The 27,463-nt window shown below is 36.4% G+C and overlaps 1 protein-coding gene across 1 annotated transcript in view; it reads right to left on the bottom strand.

Annotated features, from left to right (window-relative positions):
* Window positions 1–27,463, bottom strand: part of LOC136035628 (uncharacterized) — a 75,755-nt gene that overhangs the window by 37,671 nt on the left and 10,621 nt on the right. The window contains exons 2-3 of the mRNA XM_065717522.1: window positions 18,974–19,136; window positions 10,672–10,783 (exon numbers count right to left, since the gene is read on the bottom strand). Of these exons, the coding sequence (XP_065573594.1) occupies window positions 10,672–10,783; window positions 18,974–19,136 (275 nt within the window). The remainder of the gene's footprint in view (window positions 1–10,671; window positions 10,784–18,973; window positions 19,137–27,463) is intronic.

The raw sequence follows: 27,463 nt of genomic DNA, 5'->3' as shown, positions 1-27,463 counted from the left end.
TTTGGTAATTTGCAAGTGAATCTTTCTTGCATTTGCATAAATATAATTTTAGCAGTACGACTAGCCGTATCACAAATAATGGCAGTTAAATATAGTGTTTCTTTTTTATAAATGTTACAAGATATTACAGACAGCATCAATTGGGATAAGGGGCAGGGGGCCAGTGTCCCTTCTAAACAGTTTCTCCTAACAAAAACTTTATATTGAAAAAATGTAATTTGTTATGTTTCTATCGAGCAAATTACGAAGAAAACGACAAATTCGTCCCTCCCTAGGTACTGAAAACCACATTTTGCCCCCTTGCCTAAATTCACGTGAATTGCTACGAATGTACGCTCTTTGACACTATTTACCCTTCTTCCCTAAAACAAGCCCTGTAAGTTTCAGCTTCGTGCTCCAAGCTGACCCTAAGATATAGACAATCTACATGGACACAGTTTTTTTTTTTTTTAATTCGGTTCAACTTCCTTCTCAATATTCAACGAAACTTTCATCTTCATAACCTTAGCCTTAGCTGTAGAACTAGTCACAGTGGTAATAGTATGAGTATTACTAGTATTAGTAGTAGTGGTAAGAAAAATAGTAGCACTAATGGTAGTAACAGTAGCACAAGTAGAAGTAATAGTATGCACTTCTTGCCTTTTGGTCAGTTGAACAGCACCCCTTTATCAAGCCCTGGAGGTTTAAAATTAACACTCTAAGCCATTACCGTGATATTGTCGATATGCTCTTTTGATAGTCTGTATGCACATAGTGTGTTTAATCTAGTTCAATATTACCCTCTATATTCTTTTGAAGTTCCATTTTCATACCTTTAGCCTTGGTAATATTATTATAACAATAACTAAACACAATTGATTTACTCTATGGCAGGAACCTATACAAAAATTAAAGTAATTAAGTCGATTATTAGATTATCAAGGGAATCGAGGCTAAACCGGCTTCAGTCTCTTGCCAAAAAAACTAGAATTTGTGAAAAAAAAAGTCTTCTATAGTGTCTCTCCATGTATAGGATTTCATTTCCTATACAGGGAATTGGATTTCATGCAAAGGCAGACCGCACCAGGGGGCAAGTGGGCAATTACCCCTGGGAAGGTTAGTTTCGGACCCCTTTTGGTCGGTTGTTTATTTTTTTCTTCTACGTAAGGAAGTGCGGTTGAAATAATTTTCAACAACAAACTGTTCTTGCCAATTTTTCGGCTGTGGTAATATAAGCGAACGTTCAGATTTAACTTATATACCAGCATCCTGCCTTAGGAAGGACCAGATGCTGGTATGAAACAGGTTGGCTCGTGAGCTGAAATTTGATAGATATAGCACAGAATTTGTCACTTAACTCACGGTTTGTCATTTTTTGCCCGATTCCGTTGCAAGCTAGGAGGAGAGTCATGATATGCTGGAGCATCATTGTTTACTGTTGGGAAGTGTTAATTAATAAATTTGTCTTGTTTTCCTAAGTAAAAGTATTTTAGACAAGAAAAAGCGTAAAATGTTGTCTATCGTGTTCATCAGTTTAAAACTTGTGAGAACATGGACGAAGTAATGATGGAAAGGTTAAGGGAGGTTCAAAAGAACTGAAGCGAAGAATAGAATTTTTTGATGCTGGTAAAGACACAAAAAAGAGAGAGTTATCATTTATATAGAGAACTCAAGTCGGTAATATTTTAAGCCGTTTTTTTCTATTTGGAGGCTGGGATTAAAATTTGGTCTTGGAATCTAAGACCAAATTCTAAGACCTAATTCACATGACTGTCACTGTTGATTACTTAGAGGGCAGATTTTGGTCTGCCAAAATTAAATGCTTAGACGATTACAGCTCGGTCAGAGTCCCACCCATTCGAGGTCCGTTGAGTCAATCATACAAGTTATTGTTGCTTTAGTTTAACGTTTGTGTTTTTATGGCGTTTTTTTCCAGTCTTGGGAGATTAGGGCTCGTCAAATAACGCCTAAAAAGGCAACTTTTTTTCTTCGATCATTTTTTTTCAACTTTTGCTTTCATAAAACCCAAAACGAATGATCAGACCGGATTTTTTTTGCAGTCCTTGGATTGTGCAAAAATCCTATCTGATCATTGAGCCTTGATAAAACCTGGCTTTTGTTGATGGATGGTTAGCAGGTGCATTTGAACCAAGGTTCAGCGTCCTAGCTTCCATGCCAGTAATATTTTACAGAAGTCTTGAGATCTTCACCCTACCTTGGCTGGTTTTGTGCCTCAGCGTTCTGAAGCTTAAATTTCAATTTTTAGAACCACATCAAAGAAGCATGCGACGTCGATCCAGTTTCAACAGAGGGTTAGCTCACATCCTCAAATAATGTGACGCCTTCAAGATCAGTGGAGTCATTAGCTGAGGAATCTATGCCGTATCCAAACCAAACTGGAAGTGGTGACCCAGACACAAGGCTAGCTTATGGTGAATCAGGTTTCCCATTATTTTTTTGTCGATTTCCTACTCCTTGCCGCCAAAATTGGCAATAGTTCAGAAATTCAATTTCATGAGCGTACATCCTTTCTATTTGACACACCTCAAATAGAAAAGCCTAGCTTTGACTTGGGTTCAATCTCCTAACGAAAAATTACCACTAGCTCCTTTTCATGATCCTGGGTCACTCTTGAAACTAGATAAATGATAATAAAAGCTATTCTTTATAGCATTTGCGTCGCCTTTTTTGACGGAAAGTCGTAATTTGTTTCTCGGCTTACCAATTTTAGGCAAGCCCAGGAGAAAATACAGGCACGTGCAAAGTTGAGAAGTTATGTCGCTGCGGCTCATTTATACGCTCAAGCTGAAAACTACCGAAACATTGGATAATACATAAACAATGCTTTGGCTTGAAAACTGAAGGAAGAAATCTTGCAAAACATTCAAGTACTGATCACGTTTTTGAGGTCGTGAAGCTCTTGGGGAGGCAAGGATTACCTTTTAGAGCACCTTGCAAACAGAAGAGGCTTCAGCTTCTAATAAAGCCGCGAATAAACCACATAGGCTTCTTTGAGATCAAACTTCTGCTATCGAAACGTAATCAAAACGTGCTATCGAAACGTAACGTAAACGCCATCGAAAAGGATAGCAGAAAAAGAGAATTGTACATGGATACGATTTGAAAATCCAGAGACGCAGCTAAGAATCGTGGCTTACTCATCACTTTTCTTTCTAAGAAGACGGCTCAGAGGGTGACAAGGAGTATTTTGAAACACTTGCAGTGAGCTGTAGTAACCGAAATCGGTGAAAAAAGATACAGTATTCAAATACTAAGGGTATGAATGCACTTCTACAAGTCAAGATCAAATAACACGGACTTAAGTACGAAAAGATAGCTGAAGAATCGTTTGACGATGCTTCTAAAATGAGAGGCGCATTTAAAGGACTTTGTTCTTACACTAAAAACTACGTTTCATGCACGGTTTATGTCCGGTGCTACAGCCATATTCTAATTGTTAGCGTCATTGATTGTTGCACTACGACAGAAGTGAGGAATATCTTCTGCACCATGACCAGAATTTCAAATTTCTTTACTGAGTCCCACAAACTAAGGTGCTTGTTGTGACGACAAGTAGAGAACACAAAAGCAAGACAGTCGAAGTTGAAAAGTTTACAGAAAATTAGTGAAATTCTTTGGTGGGTAAAAGAGAAGTTGGTTGTTTGGATGTTTTTTGGTGACGATTCCCTGTACGTAGATGCAGCGTTCATTTTGTCCTCAGTGGAAAACATCATTTCTATTGACTCAAAACTTCATCTTAAGCCGATTCACTACTGAGTAAGGTGATGGAGCACAAAACATTCCTAACCCCTTGATTGTTGGATTTTTTGAGAGCCTGGAAAACGGTTGACAAATCGAGAAATGATCTAGAGACCATTTCCTTTATTAAAGTCAAAGAAAACACTTCCAAGTTCATGTCAAAGCTCCAGAGCTTTCTAGAGGCCACTTCATTGGACCTTTAAATCAGCTCAGAGCTACCAGCTTGCTGTGTTGCCAGAAAAAGGTACAAACCGGGAAAAATGGCAATAGATTCTTGACCTGAACATCCAGAACAGCTATTTTGAGCCAAAATGTTCAGGTTAGTAATTGACCAAAAAAGAAGTAGCCTGAAAGAAATGTCTTAGACAAGAAACGGCTTATTTCTGACGTATATTTATTGCAACCCACCACGTTCAGCCTCGTGTGTCAAGGTGAAACGTCAGCGTCGGCTCTTCAAAACAGTTTTTCTTAAAAGTTTTGCCTCAGTTTACGTGGACATTATTAGCATGGGTGGTAAAAATAGACGAGATAGGCCTGATCCAGAATGTGGTGATGGATTTGAACTTGAAGTTAAATGTAGAGGGAAGGATGTGCGAGATTCAAGCTACTGCATATCGTGTAACAACTAAATAGTTAGCGTGTATCGGTCTCTATTAAGGCCCAATCTGTGTTCATTAGCTTACACTTCAAGACTTAGTTTTCCTTGCCTACGAATATTTCCTGTGGCTTTCGTTTTCCCAAGTCAGCTATGAAAGATCCTTTAGAAAACTGAGGCTGATTAAGACAAGATTAAGAACTGCAATATCAAATGGTCTCTGGGAAGCAGTCAAGTTGATGTCATATGAGCGAGAGCTGCGTGATTCAATAGAGTTTGAAGACGTCTTAGAAGACGTGAAAAGAGATTCGAAGACTTTAACATCGCTTTTTTCAGTGCAATAGTTTTTTTTTAGTCCTGTTATTTTGTTTTGTATCTGATTAAAATATACACTTTGTATTCTGATGGAAAGTCAAAAACTCTCAGTGGTGTTAAACTTTCTTCTTAAGAGAACAAATACTGCAAATTTTCTAAGGTCTAGGTTTCCATTATGCAAGATAAACGCAGAACAGAATTTACTGATGAAAATATGACACCCCTATCAGTTTGTATAAAAACTAAAGGAGTTCAACCGAGCATCTGGGAGATTTGGCACACAAAATGATTAGCGGCATCTGTCCTCTTCCTACTGTAATCCTACTTGTTATATAGCGGGTAGTATTACTTTGCTTGGTGTTGCCAATTTTGGCGCGAATTAGGCGGAGCGCAATTTCCGCTTAATGTTCACGGCCCTTTCAGATTAAACACAAAATAAAATTTCTGTAAGGAGGGCCAGAGGTAGGACCGTCTAACCCAAATACACCCTTAGCGTTTCGCTTCCAGTCTGATTCTGATTCCATGTATAGGAAATAAGTATATTTGTTTATGATTTTGTTATAGAAAATGTCGCCCTCCCTGCAGTCTCTTTGATCATTAATGGATGTATTACTGATCTTTGAGCTTCCATTAAAAAAATTAGAATTCTCGATTACCTTCAATCAAAAAGAGTTTTAAGTGCTCGAAAAATTAATGTTTAATGCCAATTAATAATAAATGTAGGTCAAGCACAACTTCAGAGACATTTTGAAAGAATATTGTTCTATTAAAAGGCTTGGAAACATGCCACAAAGACTGTACCCCTAGAATATATTCCTATTCTACTCTAATAGGCTTGGGAAAAATGCATAAGGGTCAAAGATTACTAAAAGGTTACTATATTATAAGCGTTTAAGGTTAATATAAGAGTCTACATTTAAAGTTATTTGGACGACCTCAGTCATGGAGGGGGGGATTCAGAAACAATACTTTCTCAGATTTGGTAATAAATATATTTATTCGATAGTTCAGATTTTGTTTATGCCTGGATTTTCTCTTGTGGTAACAAAATTATGCATTTAGTATTGTTAATACTGACATAAATATGGTAAATTTGGTGTCTTTTAGTTTTGGATTTTGATTTATTTAATTTTTGCCCTTTGTTTTTGCTTTTTCTTTTGGTTTGTCGTTTTTTTCAACGGTTTTGGTTTCTTGGTTTTTCTGCTGTTTCTGTTCCGCCTTTCTATCATCTATACCAAAGACGCCTTGTTTGACACATATTAAGCGTTTCAGCTGATAGAGGCATTAGCATGGTTACTGTTGGTAACAAATTCTTTAATATGGTGATACTTTTTAGAATAAGGGATGTTGTAGACAGTGCAGTCGATGAAGCGTAGAGCATACAGAGACAAAACTTTCACTCTTAGATTAATTCTTGAGAAGTACCTCAGTCATCAAACACCTATCGTTTTCACTTTTATAGATTATTATTTAAAAAAGCTTTTCAAAAGAAGAATTTTTTCAATGAAAAGTAAAGGCCATTTTAAACATTAAGATCATCTGAAATAAACATCTGTAATAATCCAAACTCAAAACGACTGGAAATTACAATTAAAGAATAAATGAAACCAAAACGAACAGAAATTAAATAAAGAATTATAGCGAACAAATATGCAAGAGATATCATATAAATCAATAAATAAATCTTAAAACAAGTAAAACTTAGGTTGAGTAGGAAAATCAAGATTGAAACGAACAATAACCAATACAAAATGAATTTGAATGCTGCCCCCTTCCCTAACGGTAAAAGTATAAAGCCTATTGCATTATTGGCACTTTATTGAAAACGAACTATATATACATATTTTATTCGAATATTTGCTTTTGCATTTGCTACGCTATTGGAAATATAACTAAACTGATAAACTTCCAGCGATTAATATTATTACATATCAAATATTCAATGTAATTTAGTAGTCCTTACCAAGACTGTTCACGAGATATATAGTTTTCACTACAAACAAGAGTTTGGCAACTGCCTGTTTCCTTAACTATAAAATTCTAAGGCCTACTGCGTATTTGGGGCTTTACTAGAAGGAATTATATTACAAATGTTTTCTATTGTACTTAATACAACTTTGAAAATAAAATAAAAATTGCAGTGCAATAGAATCCAGAGCTGATGAGCTTTCAACAATTCATATCACTGTAATATATAAGATTTTCAGTCTAATTTTATTATTTCTTTTCAAGACTGTTCAAGACACAGATTGTTTTTTAATAAAGTGCCAATGACACAATTTATTTATTCATTTATATGGTAACTATTGTTTTATTGTTTAACTATTATTAATATATTCATTTAATTGGCTAGGTACGACATAATGCTTCTCAATTTGGCTATATATGACGTAATGCTTCTTAAATTGGCTGTATATGACATAATGCTTCTCAAATTGGCTATGTATGACATAATGCTTCTTAAATTGGCTATATACGATATAATGCATCTCAAATTGGCTATGTATGACATAATAGTTCTTAAATTGGCTATGTACGACATAATGCTTCTCAAATTGGCTATTCATGACATATGCTTCTCAAATTGGCTATATATGACGTAATGCTTCTTAAATTGGCTAGGTATGACATAATGCTTATCAAATTGGCTATATATGACATAATACTTCTCAAATTGGCTATATATGACAAAATGCTTCTCAAATTGGCTATATATGATATAATGCTTCTCAAATTGGCAATATATGACAAAATACTTCTAAAATTGGCTATATATGATATAATGCTTCTCAAATTTGTTATGTATGACATAATGCTTCTCAAATTGGCTATATACAACATAATGCTTCTCAAATTGGCTATATATGACATAATGCTTCTCAAATTGGCTATATATGACATAATACTTCTCAAATTGGCTTATGACATAATGCTTCTCAAATTGGCTCTATATGACATAATGCTTCTCAAATTGGCTATATACGATATAATGCATCTCAAATTGGCTATGTATGACATAATAGTTCTTAAATTGGCTATGTACGACATAATGCTTCTCAAATTGGCTATTCATGACATATGCTTCTCAAATTGGCTATATATGATGTAATGCTTCTTAAATTGGCTAGGTATGACATAATGCTTATCAAATTGGCTATATATGACATAATACTTCTCAAATTGGCTATATATGACAAAATGCTTCTCAAATTGGCTATATATGATATAATACTTCTCAAATTGGCTATATATGATATAATGCTTCTCAAATTGGTTACATATGACATAATGTTTCTAAAATTGGCTGTGTATGACATAATGCTTCTCAAATTGGCTATATATGACATAATGCTTCTCAAATTGGCTATATATGACATAATGCTTCTCAAATTTGCTATGTATGACATAATGCTTCTCAAATTGGCTATATACAACATAATGCTTCTCAAATTGGCTATATATGACATAATGCTTCTCAAATTGGCTATATATGACATAATACTTCTCAAATTGGCTATATATGACATAATGCTTCTCAAATTGGCTGCATATGGCATAATGCTTCTAAAATTGGCTATATAATGACAAAGTGCCCCTCAAATAGAGAGCTTTGGTATAGTCTGCGTCATGAAAATATATTTGCATAAAAAGCGCATTGTGTTGCGCATCGTATAAAGTCGCCTTTAAACCGTGGAATATTGGGGAATTCAATGTTAAGCGTATAAGTTCTTTTAAAAAGCTGATCAACTGAAAATATTGTTCATACTTAGAACGTAGGAACAGGATTTTATACTTGTTTAGGATATAACAGAGATATTTGGTCGTTTTTTGCATTAATTAATTTACAAAACTTTTACCGCAGAATAAGTTTTGAAAGAACAGTAAAGAGCTCTACTAAGCCAAGAATGACCAGAAATAAAGTAAAATAACCTTCCAAGCGTAAAACTACCAAAAATAAACATTAAATAACAAATGAAATTCAAAACGAACAGAATTTACAATAAATATCTGAGTAAAGCTCAAAACAAGAAAAAATTTAACACGGTTAGGGCTGATAACCCCCTTGACTTATCAAAACCAGAATATAATTTGCACTTGACTGGAAAAATGACCGTGGATAGTCAGTTTAATATACATATACTGATATTTATTCGTTAAAGTTTTGATGTTTTCTTATTTATTAAAGTAAAAAAAAAATAAAATCATTTAAAATGTATTTTTTTTTCCTGTAAAGTGTGAATTATGTTCTGGTCATGAGAAGGCATGGGGTTGTTTAGCCGTACTTTGTTGACGTTTATTTGAGGTAATTTTACGCTTGGAAGGTTATTTGACTTTATTTCTGATCATTTTTGGCATAGGAGAGCTCTTTAATTTCTTTTGAAAAACATGTTTTGTGGAAAAAGTTTTTTTTTTAAATTAATACTTTAAAGAATGAGTCTATTGCTCCAACATGTTAAACATGTTAATAGATTCACTGTTACAAAATCCTCGCGTGAATCTATTGTATTCGACACATAAACGAAAAGCTACACTACTTTCAGACTTGAAATTCCTTGATCATGAGGACAGGGGTTATAGTCCTGGTTTTACCGGCTATTTGGTTTGGGACGGGGGTCAGTGGCGTGACTCTGCAAGCTTAGCCAGACTTGACCTAGGTCTCAATGGGTACCTGGAGAATTCTGGGAAGTTAAACAGGAGGGGGGTTCAAAAGCAAAAGTTGGCTGCCCCCCAAACCCCATTACACTTAATGGCTGAATGACCTTTAAACGGGATCAGTACTACCGGGAGGGACTGTTAAGTCCCTCCCGGGACTTAATTCCGGGATGCCGTATTTTTTACCTTAATTTCTGGTTGTGACATTAGAAATAACTCCATGACAGTGTTAACTTATAACTCTTTGACAGTAGAATAATTGCATTTTATTTACAGTTTTAGCATTTTATTGACAGTAGAAATAACTATTTTTTTAAACAATTCCGGGATGCCTTATTCTTTACGTTAATTTCTGGTTGTGACAGTAGAAATAACGTGGTTTTTTTGTCTAAAGTAATGGAACTGTGTAGACTACGTAGTTTTAGTGCTAATGAATTTACAAGAAATGAATTCTGTGCATTTTCTGTGTTTTAATTTTAGATTTTGACTATTTTTGTGCATCTTCTGTTACATTTCATTAAATTTTTTCCTTCGTTTTGTTCCTTTTGCTCTGATTTTTTCCCCTGCTCTTTCTGTTTACTTTTTTATTAAATTTCTACCGATTTATCCTGAAGACATTTATTATACCAAAGAACACCATTAGCATTAACCATCACTCTGAGAAACAAAAAAACTTGTCCAAGGGGAGTGGAAAAACTTGTCCAGGAGGTTTCCATTTTATATTAAAGAACCAAGTTATTTTTAGGTATTACAATTATTTACAGCATTGAAACTAAAAACTGAGTATTTGCAATTGCTATACCAAATGACATTATTAAATCATTTAAACATGTAATACTACTTACTTGAAGTCTATTTTACGATTGATGATCTCCAACTACTGATCTCCCGCTAATGACCTCCAAAAATCTCTCGAACTACCTACTTTTAAATCAGATGTTGGGATCATTGACATATATTTAAACCCACCCTTTTCTCCATTAGTTTATTTAATATTTTAGTAGAAAAAAAATTATTGTACAGCCTGTGGTTTGTCCTTATTTATTTTAGTTCATTTATTTTTATTTAATTATTTTGTTACAGAAAAATATTTAGGTTAAATAAAATATATTATTTTTCAGTGGCATAAGAAGGCAAGATACGCCGACTACCTCTTCAATATCCATGAAAACTATTTAGATAGACTGATACAGGCACGTAGATGGGGATTTATTTCGTGCATAGGTTTAATTTTTGTAAAACTCGCAAAATGGACATATTATGTGGAAAGCATAAGGAAAACCATGAAATCCATGGGAATGATAGGGAGGCATTGGAGTGAAGCCCCCTTCCATCAGTTTATGCGTGTGAAGGGGTTTGGTATAACCTACCTGAAGAAACACTGACTCTGCTCTTAGTGATACTTCAATTGTTTTTCGCTGCGGGTTGACCAAAACGTCACTGACACTCAACTTGTCGGCAAGCTCGTTAACCAAAACTTTTCTAGAATCAGAAACAATTGGGTTCGGACTATAAATTGAAAGTATCAATAAATCAACTACTATTAACTACTATTAGTACTATTAATTATTATTAACTACTATTAACAATCTGAACTTGTGTGACGTTGGATTCACTCGCAAAAACGAAATAAGAAACCAGTAATGTTCATAGCAAGTATTTTTTTCTTTTACGGACCCAATTCAGGGGTTTTCTTTTTGCAGCAATTCTTTTTTTTTTGTTCCGGTTAAATTTGGTTTCCAACTTACATTCTGATGCTAATCCCTAATGAATAAAGTAACCCAAAATAGAGTCTAATTTTTCAAAAATTTGGATAGTCAATGATCCTGGATTTAGTTTTCGCTACAAGGAACTTTTCATAACCATTTTTGGAATGAATAGTTATAATTTTGACCCAATTTATATACTTTGATTTTAGGATTAAATTCATAACCAAATCACAATCATTTTCTAGTAGAAATGAGCTCCATCTCTAAGGATGTCTTTATTTTTCTCCCTTAACTCGAGCTCTTTTAAGCAGATTCTCTATCATTATTACACTCCGATCAGCAAGAAGAAAAAAAAACCTAAGATTAGCCTTAAGGTTTGTTTTGGTAGAAGAAAGTACTTTTATCAAACAAAAAGACAAAGTAACATAGCACTCATATTGTTTGTGATCTTTTTGTCACTGCAGCATATATATATATATATATATATATATATATATATATATATATATATATATATATATATATATATATATATATATATATATATATATATATATATATATATATATATATATATATATATATATATATATATATATATATATATATATATATATATATATATATATATATATATATATATATATATATATATATATATATATATATATATATATATATATATATATATATATATATATATATATATATATATATATATATATATATATATATATATATATAGTTTCATATAAGATATATATAAGATAGTTTCAAAATCTTATCTGGATAAAAGGGAAGTGAAGCTATCTCCTTCTTAAAATGACCCGATGAAGCCTTTTATTAAAAAAAAAATGAGAGGCTGCCAAGTAAATGCCTTTGTTTTATGCCCCCTTCCCCCAATCTAAAGGTTAGTCCTATCATTTTTTGCCTAATTGTTTGGCCTATGTGCAGGATTGCCACCAGGGCAAGAAATATTTGCTATTTGCTTTGCTTGTATCCAAACTATTTGGATATATGCTGAATAAAACTTTTATGCTGAATAAAATAAAATGCTAGCTCATGGTTAAAGGAAAATGTCAGATGACACTTGTTACATTAGTTCAGCCATAAATTCCCAAATTTGCCGTCATTTTAAATATGTATCCACCAAAATCCCCTTTCGCATAAACAAAAATCTGACTTTCGAAAACATTCGGTGTGTTTTGTTTGAATACAAGCCATTAGATCAGGACTGTAGAAGACAATACCAACTTTTGAAAATCCTTGTATCATTTGTTGCCCTTCCTATTCCCCAATTTAGAAGGAATACTATACAAATTAATGATAACCATTATGAAAAAACATCGTTATTACTAGCATCGTGTTACCCATACTCGCAGATATTATTTGAATTCAATTATGAAGACAAGATCGTCAATGCAAGGAATTGAGAGAAGAAGAGATTAATAGATACTTGGCTCCATCTAGAAACCTCGCAAGCATAAGAAGAAGAAGAAAAGGACGAAAATAAAAATAATCAGGAATTTGCAGATTGGGATTGGGATTTGCAGCAAGTTGAAAATGCAAATACTAGAATGCTAATTCTGTTCAAAATTGCTTTTTATTATTTTCACTCATTCAGTTTCCCTCGAAGCTCAAATTTTAGAATATACGTCTAAACATCAAAGAAGGGCCAGGGAGCTTGAAGCACCTCATAAACACTGCATATAAGGCAGCACTTCCTCTGAAGCAGCTTGAAAGAGTTCTACGGAAACTTCAAACCAGTGTTGCCACTCGACCGGCACCGCTCCACGGCACCGGCCTCGTCAAAAAGCGGCATTTCCGCGGCATCCTTGAACCAAAATGCGGTAAAAACCGCGGCATGCCCAAACTTCTCGGAAAAGCTGTGTTTTGTATTTGTGAGAGAGAATGGGTAAAAAATCTCGCTTTAAAATGAATTTTGATTCAGTGTCAAGTGAAGTGTGGTGAAGATCTGTCATAAATTTAAGAAAACACTTGCTGTCTATCCTTCTTTTCAGCGGTCAAAGGTAAGCAAGGTCAGCTCAGTCCGTGAACAAACATTCAAGCACGCAACAGAAGTAAAAGTGCAGAGGTACCACAGCAAGGAAAGTCCACGGTGGGAAAACCGTATAAATGTGAAGTGAATAGTGAAGAAATTAAAAGCGATTTTCCCTTGGGCCTTCAAGCCTATCCAATAGAATAATTAAATAGATTCTCGTATCTCAACCTTTTTCGATTAATGTTTAATGAAAATCAATATCAAAAGCTTCAAGAAGGGACATTCAGATAAATAATACAAGACAAACAGACAAGATTAATTTCAGATAAATAATACAAGACAAACAGAAAAGATTAATCGGAATCAGACTGTTCACGTGTGTCACAAACAATATCTTTGGCCAGACCATACACAATGCTTTGGTTCAAAACGTTACAGTCACGAGAAGAGGCACTAGCCTTCACTTTGAGTACACGCTTGACTAGTCTGGGTTCCAGCTCTAGCACTGACTTGCCCGAATCAAGCCCTCCTTTAGAATTGCGCTTAAGGCCACACTTGGTTTTCAGTGTTGCCAAAAGAGTCACTGCACTCAGTAGGTTTCGCTCATCAGTTTTCACTTCCTGGAGCAAACTGAAGAGACGCTTGGCAATAATGTTTGAGAAAGGGAGTAAGAAACAGTACTGAACCATTTTCCCGACATTTGGGATCATCCGACTACCATTTGGTGACTTCGTTTGCAAGATGTGGCGCCAGTAAACGACAATGTCCATGTCATCTACGTCAGGGAGATCGACAGTACTAGGTAGAGCTACACTCGGTATAGACCGCCATTCCTGCTCTAGCTTTGCTTTATTCCAAAGCGCAGAATCGTAGTAGTCGAAGAACTGACGAAGACTGGGAACTTTCAATTCATAACTAGAGCTTGGGGTAGCAAGTGTACCAGGTCATAGATCTTTTCAGAGAATGGAAAACGGTCAAGAATTTATTGAACAGCTTCGACGTAGAAATCCCTCGCGGAGCGACGAATTCGGAGACTTTCCACTACAAAACGGCCATTGGTAACTTCTCTCGTTTCGAGCCCCACAAGGAAATCGTACCCTTTGTAGCCGATATAGACATTTTTGTCGGGAAGATAGTTCACTTCGTCATGCGGATTGATGTCAATAGGGTTGACTGTTCTAACATATGAAGGCTTCATAAAGTTCATGACTAATGTCCGAAGAAGTTTTTCCACCTGGGTTTTCATGAGGTGAAATAGGGGTTTTTCAGACTGGAAGATGGTGTTGAACTCATTCAGCTCTCCCAACACGTACTCGACAAAAAACATCATAACCCTCGAGTATGGGTTGTTTAGTGTCATTCTTACATGATCATTAGCATGCGAGGGATCATCAAGTACCAACGAGTCCCAGTACAACGTAAGAGTATCCCACTGTTCGAGAATACGGCGTGCACAGTTTTGAAACGACAACCAGCGTGTTGGAGCCAAAGCAAGGAATCTGTGTTGTTCCACTTGAGTAAAGACTTGGAATTCCTTCCTATATGCATCTTGGCGTTTTGCACTGTGCCTGAAGTGATTGCACAAAGTCCGACATAGATCTTCGAGGCTATTGGACAGTTTTTTGCAAGCATGACTTGCAACTAGGGCACACAGATGGCGGCTACATTTCACAACTGTAACCCAGGTATATTTCCGTTCAACATGTGTTTTGACTGAGTGGTTTATCCCCATCATGGCATTCGTTGTGTCAGAGCAGAATCCGACCCAGTTTTGTAGAGGAACACCCGCCTTCTTGACATCATCCGTCACCTTCACTAGCTGGTTGAATAGACCAGACGCTGATCCGTCGCTGCATTCGATAAGAGCGAGCAAATCTACCTGCACATTCATTGCTTCGTCACAAAAGCTGACACAAACAGCAAGTTGTTTGGCTACAGAGGAATCTGTGGTCTTGTCAATTACTACGGAGAAAAGATTCATTTTCAGGCTTTCAAGTAGCTTTTCATGAAAATGAGGGGCCAACGCTTGTCGAGTAATATTAGTTGCTTTAGTTCTACCAAGAGTGGCCTGGCTTAGAAGATCTGGGCCTGGCATACTTTTCACAAGTTTCAGCAAGTCTTCAGAAAGCGAATAGGGTAAATCGTGCTCAACGAGAAATGTCATTAGCTTCGCTTTAACAGTGGCCACTTTTTCGATTTTTGAATCACCAGAAAAATGAAGACTAAATGGCATGGTCTTAGAAGACGAAGTTATCCACGCTTTTTTATTTTCTTCGTGAGCTTTGGTCTGTTTGTGCCTTTTTGCGTCGTGTTTCCCTCTTTTTACAAACGAAACACTGTTTTGACCGGTTTGCACCTTTCCTTTTCGTAACCATTCATTAAAGTCAGATTCTCTTTCCCGCTCAGTCTTGTATCTTTGGTTTGCGCTTTTCTTTGTGATCCTCGGTTTTTTGTTGGAGGGTTCACTATCGTCTGAGTCTTTATCACCGTCCTCATATTCCTGATCGATATCTATCACTTCTGCCATTATGTTGTAACACGTTTGGTCTATAAACAAGAGAAACATTTAGCTATTATGTCCTTTCTTTCATGGATTGACTTGCTGGTGAAAGAAACAAACCTGCATTAGTTTAATTTCTTCCAGCACCAGCCTGCTGAGAACCCTTTGTTCTTTCCGGATAAATCCTTCGCCAGGAATCCGGCTGAAGTCGGAAATTCGGCAGAAGTAAGGCAGGAAGTTTTGATCAGTTTCGTCAAAGCAGATATGACGTCGAATCACAGTAAGTATGACGTAAACACACATATGTTGCGTTTTTGCTGATACCCCTGTTACTACGGTAACTGCGGATCTGCAGTTAGTCGTTTTGCAGTTACCGTGATATCTGATATACGGTCCACTGCAAAAACGACTATTATATTGCCGAAATTGCACTTTTCAAAAGTCATCCCAAAAGAAAAACTGATATCCAATTACATAACTAAGTGCTAAACTTCTTTCTCACCAATTTGACAAAATTTGATGAAAATGAGATGACTTTTCAGATACTTTTATCTTTAAACTATGTTATGTCTTTTAAGTATCTTTTTGTTCTAGCATGTTTACTTCTATAAAACCACTATTAGAGACCTTCGATTATTTTGACTCCTTCGTAACACTAAAATATAAATTATATACTTACAAAAAAAAGATTGAAAAAGATAATTATAAAATTAATCTACATCAACGGCCATTTTTGTCTAATGTTTGATCGAGATGAAGAAGTGTTAAACACTTCTGAAAACACTTGGCATGAAAACACTTGGGCTGATCTGACAGAGGTCATGAGATGAACTGAGAAACTCAAACGTCAAAGTTTCGTCAAACCCGCGAAAATAAATTAAACCCCTTCGAACACACTGGCCTCCCAGGGGACAAGCTGCCGACCGACGGGTCATTAATTAAGGTCCGTAGTTGACTTCCGTGAAACTTTGAAATCCCCATTTTATGCAACAAAGACATTTAAGAAAGATAAGAAACTTAAAGTTGGACAAATTTTACATACGGGAACAAATGCGGTATAAAAAGCCATTTCGCGGCATAATCGGGGCGTGCAGCATGATCAAAATTTTATGCGGCATTTCTCTCAGAATCGCGGTGTAATGCCACGAAATGCGGCATAAGTGGCAACACAGCTTCAAACATTTGGTAAGCTTAAAACGGCGATTTCTACCCTCGGGAAATTTTCACCTAGACTTGAGAAGCTATTGTCGTAAAATTTTACTGACACATCGACCTACGCGTTCAAAGAAAAAACCTGAAATTTTGACTTTTTGATATTTGACAATTTTCACTTTTTTCAATGGGCTCAGATACCCTAAAAATTATTTGCCTACTTTGCCAAATACTTAGCAACAAAAGAAAACTTTGAGACATTTAAAGTCTTGACAGATTCTAAATGCTAGAACTTAAACGATAGTGGTGCTAACACCCTTTCCTCTTCAAGAGTCTAAGCGGCTTTAACCTCTTTTGTGTATTATTGAAAACGGTAGGTATTTTGGACAACGTGGTTTAAATTCGTCAAGGCATCAATTACGTCAACAGAAAATAGGACATTATCATAATAATCAAGATTAATGGAAAGACGAAAAAGATGATTTCTCTTTTTTAATTACAAGAAAGTAATTTGTATTGAGAGAGGCAGTTATCATCTCTAAAATAGGTCTACATCAGATATCAGGTTCTACAATACAAAAGGCGTCATATGACATTAGGGGTGACAATTGTGGGAGCCGGTGGACCTCTTAATGGTTCAAATAAGATAACTAAGCTGAATTGTCGATACAATCCAGTTTGCGTCATAAAATCTATATTGTCGAAACAGTTTTGTCGTTCAAACTCCATGAGATGACGACATCTCATGTCGTCTTGACATGAGATGATCAAGACGCTATCTTAGATAGATGCAATTTCACGTCCTACAGAGGACAAGTGTGAAAAATAACAAGACAAAAAAGGTCAAGTAGCACGTCCACGCTGATGCTGGAAGGTCATATAAGAGTGCAGTAGAGGTCAAAAGTAAGTGAGCAAAAAGTAATGCACAGAGAGAAATGTTTCCTTTATTGGTGTTACAACAAACATTCACAGGAATGAGGGGTGTACTCTTATATGACCTTCCAACACTAGCCAATAAAGCAACCAGCAAATTATTCCTCATACACATTCATTATTATTTTTATTTAACTTATAATTTTTATTCTTTTTTTGTAACAATGGCTATTATTTGGATGATTAATTAAAAAAAAAAAGACTTACTGGAAACGAAGTTAAAAAAAAAAAAAACTAAAGGCCTTATTAAGCTTAAGATCAGCAGAAGTAAATTCCTATAATAATTTAAATTCAAAATGACCAGAAACTACTATTAAAGAATAAATGAAACTCAAAAACTTTAACTTTTAAGTTTTATTTGCATAATAAACAAAAATATAAACTATTACAGATATAAATCACTAAACTAGGGAAAAATTTAAATTTTGCAAGCGTGTAGCGAATAACTACATAAACATTTTCAAATACATCCCTACACCTACATAAATGTTCCTAAGAGCATCTTATACTAATTAAAATAATAATGAGAGGAAAACAAGAAACAAAGACAGTCACCGTCTCTCAAACACCCCCAGGGTAACATCCCTCATCCAAATACAACTCCCTCCACCCCAATTCCTTAAGCCCGCTCCTCCCTCTAGTTATATAAACCACTCCAATCCCCCCCCAACAAAAACCCCAATAATTCCCCAACAAAAACAGAAAGAAATTGAATAGACAATTTTAGCAATAAAAATAACAGGTACTAATATAAATTAAAAAAAAAACTTAAATTTAATATGTCAATCAAGCTTAAACGAACAAAAGTCACTAAGAACAAGGGTTTGGATACTGCCCCCTTCCCTAACTGTAAAAGTCTAAAGCCTACTGTTTCAAGGGCGCATTACTGTAAACGAATTATATTGCAAATATTTTCTTTTGTACTTATTACAGCTTTGAAAATAAGATGAAAATTACAACGGAATAAACCTTTGAACTTCAAGATTAACCTCAAGATTTTTCTACTGAATATCGAAAATAAACATAGAAATTAAAGTAAAACTTTTAACTGATGAACTTTCATAAAATAAATATCATTATATATCAAATATTCAGATTAATTCTATTAGTTCTTTCTGTGGCTGTTCAAGGCACATACAGTTTTCATTCCCCCTTCAAAAATACTCCTTCGCGCAGTTCGTTTCTAAAAATACCTCGGGAGATGAACTCTAGGTTATGATCAAACCGATTAAAGGAATTCAAAAATGATTTTATGTGAATTTTGGTGTAATCCCGATAGCAAGATAATGGAAAATTGTTTATTCCGTTCATTAGAAAAAACTGTTCGTTTTGTCTAAAGTATGTTGTCAAAAAATATAGGAACTATTATTTCTTACCTTGTATTGAATGAAAATTTCTTAGCTCCTATTTCTATGAATCCTGCTTCATCAGTATGAAATATATCTTGAGACGGTTCTGAAATCTTGCTGGCTCTAAGTTCGTTTTTTAGAAAATCTGGGAAAAATTTTTCAAACTGGAACTCACTTGTATGGAATGTCCCTGAAATAAAATTTCTAAAATTAATAGTGTGAGTGGGAATTAAGGCTCGTGGTAGAGTCCTGTTTAAGTCATAGGCTACCCAACATCTTAGGCTTATATGCAAAGCAGAGGCGTAATTTGATAGAAATACTGGGGGTGGAGCAAGTTGGAGCAAATTTTCCCAATTCAATAGTAAATGACTGAGTGAAAACTAAAAATATAAGCCATATAGTACCGTAAAAGCAAATATATACTGGTGAAAATTGATCTATTTTTCTATATGCTTGGATTTTGTAGGCCTATCTTAGTTTTGACAAGATTCCTGAAGATATTAGATTTCAGCTAGGGGGGACCTCTGGGGGGGGGGAGAATCACCCCCTTGCTTCATATAAAAATACACCAGTGGCGTCGTTTAGAGGGGGGTAAGGGGGGAAGTTGCCTCTCCAGTAATTTGAAAAAAAAACAATAATTTAATAAGTAGCTTTAAAACTGTTTCTCGTTTTAAGCGTCAAATTTGCTCTTTACTTTGAGCAGATAACTTTTTTGATTAGCCCAAGCTCGTTTTTAACATAAGGGGAACGAGAAAAATTCATTACACTTCATAACATGTTTCAAATTAATATTTTCCAAATATACTGCCTTTGAAAATTTATAATCAAGTTAAAATGTGAGCCTAGTTAATGGAGAAGTTGGGAAATCTTCTATTCTTTCTGTTTTACCATATTTGTTCAAGTAAATTGTTTCTCTTATATTTAAGTTGATTTTACTTCCTAAAATCTAGCAGTTCGAGAATGAATTTTATTGTTTTAAAACTTTAAAAAGTGGAAATGAATACATCTTCCGCAATCGACAAATAAGACAGAAAGAGAATCATTGAAGAACAAGAAAGTAAATATAGTTTCCTGAATGAAACAGAAATCATTAAAAAAAAAAATATATATAAGACTTGCTGCTTTTTATAACGATATTCGTACTATAACTAGATAGGTCAAATTGGTTTTCAAAATATTTCAATTAACCAGCCCCAAAAAAGCCCCAAAATATGCCAGGATTTATGACTGATATTAATCGCGTTTCAGATAACGCTAATGCTACTTATGGTACATTTATCTCTATATCAGCATGCTGTACGACATGTCTGAAGCAAGTGATAAAGCTAATTTCAAAAAATTATTTATATTTTTCTTACAATTTAGAAATTTTTGTGCACATGTAAGTGGTACCAACCCATTCTCTTCTTCTATTGTTATCAGTTTTATCATGCAGCACTAGGAGACTGAGCTTTGCTTGTGAAGGGAATTGTAGACTTAAAATTGATGTTTCTGTATATACCCCAACCGAAATTGTATACCCCCCTCCCCCATACCCTGATTTACACAAGAAAAACTTTTATGCAACCTTATAGAACTTTTTCAACAAAGATACAAAGGGGAAGGTAATTTTCAAACTCTAGGAATCAATTTTCCCTTCCATTTAGCATCCCTGGCAATTTTTGATTAACTGAAGATTTCTGCTGCAATGATGCTAAAAACTGTTCAGATTTTCAGGTATTTCTTTGTCAAAGAATAGAAAATTCATTAATTTTAACTTTATATTTCGAACACTTTCTTATTTGAAACACGGTTGCTATTTAAGTGTGGGGAATATGTCACAGTGTAAGGTTACACAATCTGTGGTAATACTTTGACTAATCCAATATCTTTGCTTAGAGAGCGCTATTGTACTGCCTATGGTTTTCAGTTCGGCTTTATGTGGCCCACTGATATTTATGTTGTCTATTAGTATAAATTGGTGAACCCCAAAAAATCAATTTAATAAAAAAATGATAAATAACAGTTCAATGAACCACATTTTTATAAATTTAGTGTAACAAATTAAATCTTACAGAGTTAAAATCCATTCAAAATTATGAGTAAGTGAAAAGTCCGAGACCTGGGGCTATCAGAATAGACCTTGGCTCAATTATGAGGTTGAGCATTCTTTGTTGGGCGTGAAGGCTTGTTGAAATGGAGAGGGGATATGTGCTGCAGCATTAGTGGTGAATCTGGCTGAAAACAGCCGAGTGTGTACGACATTCACCTTCACCCACTCGAAAGCTTGTTCACGATCTACTACTGTCGTCTACTGCAGGTCATTGCTGACAATTTTATTAAAAGCCAAGTATTAGCACTTATATTTATGATTCTTTGTGTGTGTTTATTGTTTATAATGTATTGCGTAATGTTCTTGAATTTACCAAGTAGCGTATTTATTAAATAGTTACTTTTCTTCACTACTGCTTGAATAGCACCTACTTCAATAGTACCCCCTCTTTGCCCCCCCCCATGAAAATTCTGTATCTACGATCCAGAGCTACACTAAGATGCAAAAGCTTATTAGAATGCGAAAGCTCAGAGACGTGGACGTTCAAAAGAGTTTTGTTGGGAGGAGGGATACATAAGAAGTCGAGAGGGGATTTCTCTTGATCGTGTGAAATTTTTCCATTTCGTCATGTAAACTTGTTTGTATAACAAAATTTAGAATTTTCTAATATATTATTCCCAAATCTTCTGATAAAGACAAGGGTTTGGTTTGTTGAAGTTGCTTTTTTTAGACAATCGCTAGTTTTTGTTTCACAATTCATGTGTTCACCTCTTTTCCAAAGGCAGATCCTTAGGCTCTTCCTCAGTTCTCCCCCTCAAAGTGTAAGACTATTATTCACTTCTCATTTTGCTCAGAGACATACCCTTTTAGGGTTGGTAATATCATGCATGTTAAATAATGATATGCCTGCTTGCTGTGCTTGTGCTTATTTGATATTAACTGCTTGCTGTTGCTATATAATGCCTTTTGTTCCAGATGCCTGGGTTTAAATAAATCATATAATTGGTAAAACGCTACATGGTGTCAGAAAATGGAAGCAAAGCCACCAAGTATTGATTGGGATTCAGCTTCCCTTGGCGATGAATGGAAACGCTTTGAAGAGCATGCCAAACTGATGTTTCTGGGACCCCTGTCTGGAAAGACGGCAGAAAGCAAAAGTGCTTACCTTCTCATCTGGGCAGGAGAAAAAGGGCGCCAGATATTCAACGCCTTCCCACTCACTGCTGCAGAAACAAACAATGTAGAAACTTATCTGCAGAAATTCCGCGAATATGCTGCACCAGTCACCAACAGTGTATTTGCTCGATATATATTCCAGAAACGTGACCAGTGTGAAGGAGAAAGTGTAGAGAAATACATCACAGAACTGAAAATCCTGGTGAAGGCTTGTACCTATGATAGCGCTGATGAAATGGTTCGGGACAAAATAATTAGTGGCATCAGAGACCCGAAAATTAGAGAAAGACCTTCTGGAAGGTGATACCCTAACTTTGGCACTTGCTGTTGACAAATGCCGTTCTTACCAAACAACCCAGGCACAGCTAAGAACATTTAAAGTACAAGAACCACAACAAATCAAGAAAGAAATTGATGCTGTCCAGAAGTAAAAATATCCAGTCAGAAAATACGAAGATGCATCTGTGTCATCTAGAAAAACAAAGGAATGCTATTTCTGTGGAGGAGTATACTCACCTAGCCACACTTCTCCCGCAAAGGGAAAAACCTGTGCAAAGTGCAAAAAGCCAAATCATTTTGCACGTGTGTGCAAAAGCAGCAAATCAGTGAATGCGGTGATCGAATACAAGGAAAGCCCAGCCGACAATAGTGACGAAGATGAGGATGTCTTCTTATATACCATAGAGAACAAAACCAATAAGAGTAGAGATGAAGCCCTTATTACACTGGAGGTGAACCACTCCTTACCTGTCAAATTCAAGGTCGATACAGGAGCACAAGCTAACATTCTACCTGCCAAGTATTTTGACGCCTTACCACATCCGCCATCACTGAACCAAAGTTCTCAGAAACTCACAAGCTACTGTGGATCCAAAATTCCCGTTAGAGGTGTAAGCGAGCTGAGCTGCAAGCACAAATCAAGCAAGGCTGAAACCCTACTATTCTTTATCTTCGAAAGGGATTCAGTGCCAATTCTCGGATTCCGGTCAAGCATTGACCTGAATATTGTAAAAATTGTACTGAATGTCAGTAAAGTTGAGAAAAGCACATGCAAGGACATGCACGCAATTGAAAAGACAAAAACGGATAAAATAATCAGTAGCTACAATGATGTCTTCCAAGGAATAGGTAAATTGGACGGAGAGTGCCATCTGTATCTGAAGGACGATGCATTCCCTATAGCATACCCAGCGAGAAGAATTCCCTCATCACTTCGAGGAAAGTTAGAAGCAGAACTTAAACGGATGGAAGAACAAGGAATAATTGAAAAAGTCTCTAAACCAACTGACTGGATGAATTCGATGGTCGCCATAGAAAAAAAAAGGATGGCAGTTTAAGAATTTGCATCGACCCTGTAGATTTGAACAAGTCAATCAGAAGACCATTCTACCCTATTCCCTCCCTGGAAGACGTAACCTCCAAACTCCATGGGGTAGAATACTTGAGCAAACTGGATGCAAGGTCGGGGTATTGGTCGCTAGTGTTGGATGATGAATCTGCTGACTTAGCAACATTCAATACCATCTTTGGCAGATACCGTTTGGCATCATCTCTGCCCAGGATGAATTCCAAAGAAGAATGGAAGAGGCTCTTGAGGGATTAGACGGGTTTGTTGTCATCATTGATGATCTCCTGGTTTTCGGTTCAACTCTTGAGGAACACAATAAGCGATTAGTAGCTGTACTTGAGAGACCCAGAGTAAAAGGTATCAAGTTCAACAAAGCCAAATGCAGCTTTTGTGTGACAAGTGTGACATATTTCGGACATGTGATTAGTGAACAAGGAATGCAGCCAGATCCTGACAAATTCGAAGCTATCAACAACATGCCTACACCATCAAACTCAGAAGAACTTGCAACTCTGTTGGGTATGTTAAACTATCTCGCAAAATACATCCCAAACTTATCAACATAGAATAAATCCCTGCGTGACCTCAGTAAAGCCACCAAGTTCAAGTGGGCCAAGGAGCATGACGAAGCCCTCCAAAATATCAAACACTCAACAGTCTCAAACTTAGCATACTTTGACCACTCATGCAAGTCCATCGACCTCATTGTGAACGCATCATCACACGGTCTAGGAGCATACATCTCGTCAAACGGCAACGTCTTTGCATATGCATCACGCTCCCTTAGCAAAGCTGAGCAGAAATACTCACAGCTTGAGAAGGAATTATACGCAATAGTCTTTGGTTGCAAGTATTTCCATCATTTCATATATGGCAGGCATGTAAAACTAACCACAGACCACCGCCCACTTGAAACCATCCTACGAAATCCACGTCAAAAAGCACCTGCCAGAGCTCAACGAATGATGCTTCGGATTCAACCCTATGACCTAGAGTTCAGTTACAGACCAGGGACAGAAATCCCAGTCGCAGACACTTTATCAAAGCTGTACCTACCTGACATCGACGAGAAGCTCAATTGAGAAATCGAAGTGTATGTCCACCAGATTGCACGCGTACTTCCTGTTAGCGATGCAAGACTCGAGGAAATACGACTTCATACCAAGGAAGATGAGCACCTGATTCATCTCAGAGAAACCATACAAGGCGGTTGGCCCAACACCAGAAAGCAATGTGCCACGGATCTCCTTGCATACTGGAACCTTCAACACGAGCTGTCATACATAAATGGCATCATATTTAAAGGTGAAAGGATCGTTATCCCAAGGAAGATGTGACCCCAAATCCTCAAGCAACTTCACGTCTCCCACCTTGGTATGGAAAAGACAAAGCAACGTGCCAGGATGCTCGTCTACTGGCCAAAGATGAATGGTGATATCGAAACGCTAAATACAAACTGTCCCACTTGCCAGAAACATAGCCATAACAACCAGAAAGAGCCTCTCATGAACTCCCAGATTCCATTAGTACCATGGCAGCAGGTACGCTCAGACATATTTGATTGGAATGAAGCAAAATATCTTATAACAGTTGATTATCACAGCCGCTTCTTTGAAGTCGACCTGTTGAAAAACTTGATATCCAAAGAAGTCATCAGTAAACTAAAAGCACATTTTGCTCGACATGGGATCCCCCACACCATCATCTCAAACAACGGAACACAATACTCATCTGCAGAGTTTGAACGGCTCGTCAAAGAATGGGGCATAAGGCACAAGACATCCAGCCCTATCTACCCGCAGTCCAATGGAATGGTAGAAAAGGCTGTCCACACTTGGAAGGACATCTTCACCAAGGCAAGTGAAGGCGGAGATGACCCGTATCTGGGTCTGCTGGAATACAGAAATACACCCGTAGACAACTACGCCGCCCCTGCACAACTGCTAATGAGCCGCCAATTACGCTCCACCTTACCCTGCACAGAAAAGCACCTGCGGAAGCAGGTGGTTCCAACTAAAAAGTACCTGCTGAAGCGGGAAGAGGCCCAGTCAAGACAGAAACGATACTTTGACAAACATGCCAAGTCTAGGCCTACACTCCACTCGGGGGACACAGTGACCAACCAGAAACAAACTGATGGCCAGTGGAGCACCGCCAGTATCATAGCACCAGCAGCACGCCCTAGAACGTACCATATCGAAACCGAAGCTGGAACAATTCTACAGAGGAATCGGAAACACATATCAAATGCACAGCCATCGACACCAGTACAGAACAAAGGTAGTCCAGTAAAATGCGCTGGAAGCGATGCAGTTACTCCTACTGTGATCCCCCCAGCGTTGGACCTAACTCGTGCAGACGAAACACCGTTTACTGCATCCTCAGACATTCCCTCACTTGACAGAACAGCCCTGCTCCGTACTACCAGTAGCCCAAGCCCACCCAAGGAGGGAGTACCAGTGGTTATACCAGTAACTAAATCAAGGTACGGGAGGCAGAGTAAGCCACCAATCAAATTGATCTTGAGAACTTACCAACAAAAATCTCAAAAGAAGAGAAGTTGAAGTCTGTACATAGTGTATATAATACCCGGTGAGAAGTGAGCCAAGCGCCTTCTCACGAGTGTGTGTTAAGTCAGTTCTATATGAGGAATTCTCTAGTTTGTTTTGTGTCCGTACAAAGTGAAGAGAAGCGAGCCTAGCACCTTCTCTTGGAGACGTTAGTAATAGTACTAACAGTTGGGTCTCCACTGCCAGTAAGTGATAAGAATCTTCTTCTAGGGAAGAAGGAGGATGTAATATCATGCATGTTAAATAATGATATGCCTGCTTGCTGTGCTTGTGCTTATTTGATATTAACTGCTTGCTGTTACTATATAATGCCTTTTGTTCCAGTCTTCCAGATGCCTGGGTTTAAATAAATCATATAATTAGTAAAACGCTACAGGGTTTAGACCCATATATGCTGGGAAATTTAGCCTACTGTGGTAACAACCGTTGTAGTTTATAGGCTGCGTAGGAAAAAACGTCCATGTAAAACTATCAAACTTTGATAATAACAATATTTCCAGCTTTTCGCTCAATATCTATCAAAAAGAACTGAAACAAGCACGACATCACCTTTAGTTTGCACATACAGCCAATAATTTTGTCACTATTTATTCTTTGTTCACTATTTATTTATTTTTCATACTATTTTATTATGTTCATACTATTTTAGTATTTATTTTGTTCTAAACTATTTTATTCTTTGTTCACTATTTAAATACTTTTCTTTACTTATATCCATTGTTGAACACAAGCAACATCTTAAGTTCAGATACCAGGGGATACAAGATTATTATTAGTCTTGGTATGAGATCAAGATCCATTGCTGAACAGGAGGTAATCTACGCTTTTCAGCAATGGAAATCTTCAAAAGCTGTTTAATTATAAATGAATTCTGAATTTTACTGCAGTATTTTAGGTTTATTCTGTGCTAGCACAGTGAATTGATGCTCTGCTTTGACTTATTAGCAGTTTCAGAAACTCCTATTCCAGGGTTAGGAAGTATAAAATTAGTTGATATTGAATTTGTTTACTCAGGCAGGAAGGATTGAGTACAAAGACAGGGGGTAGGGCTCATGATGAATCAGGAAGCTGCTAAGTCTTTTTTTTAGGATGGGAAGGTATTAATAATAGAATAATAATCACCCATTTTTTGACTAAAAAGCTCAGGGTATCAGTCCTAGTAGTATATGCCCATGTAGAACCAAGTGACAAAGATCCTATTGACTCAGATGAATTTTACTTACAATTACAGTAGCAAATAGACAGAGTCCCATGTAGAAAAATGGTATTTTTATTAAGAGATTTTAATACTCAGGTGGTTAGAAATAGAGTTAGATGGTATCCTAGCCAAATTTAGTGTAGGAAAAGAAAACGCTAATGGCTGAAGACTGTTGCAATTTTGTAGGTATGAC

Source organism: Artemia franciscana, chromosome 14 (genome assembly GCF_032884065.1).
Source record: "Artemia franciscana chromosome 14, ASM3288406v1, whole genome shotgun sequence".
Classification (NCBI taxonomy): domain Eukaryota; kingdom Metazoa; phylum Arthropoda; class Branchiopoda; order Anostraca; family Artemiidae; genus Artemia; species Artemia franciscana.
Note: the sequence above shows the minus strand (reverse complement) of the source record. Positions and strands in the feature narration are given on the sequence as shown.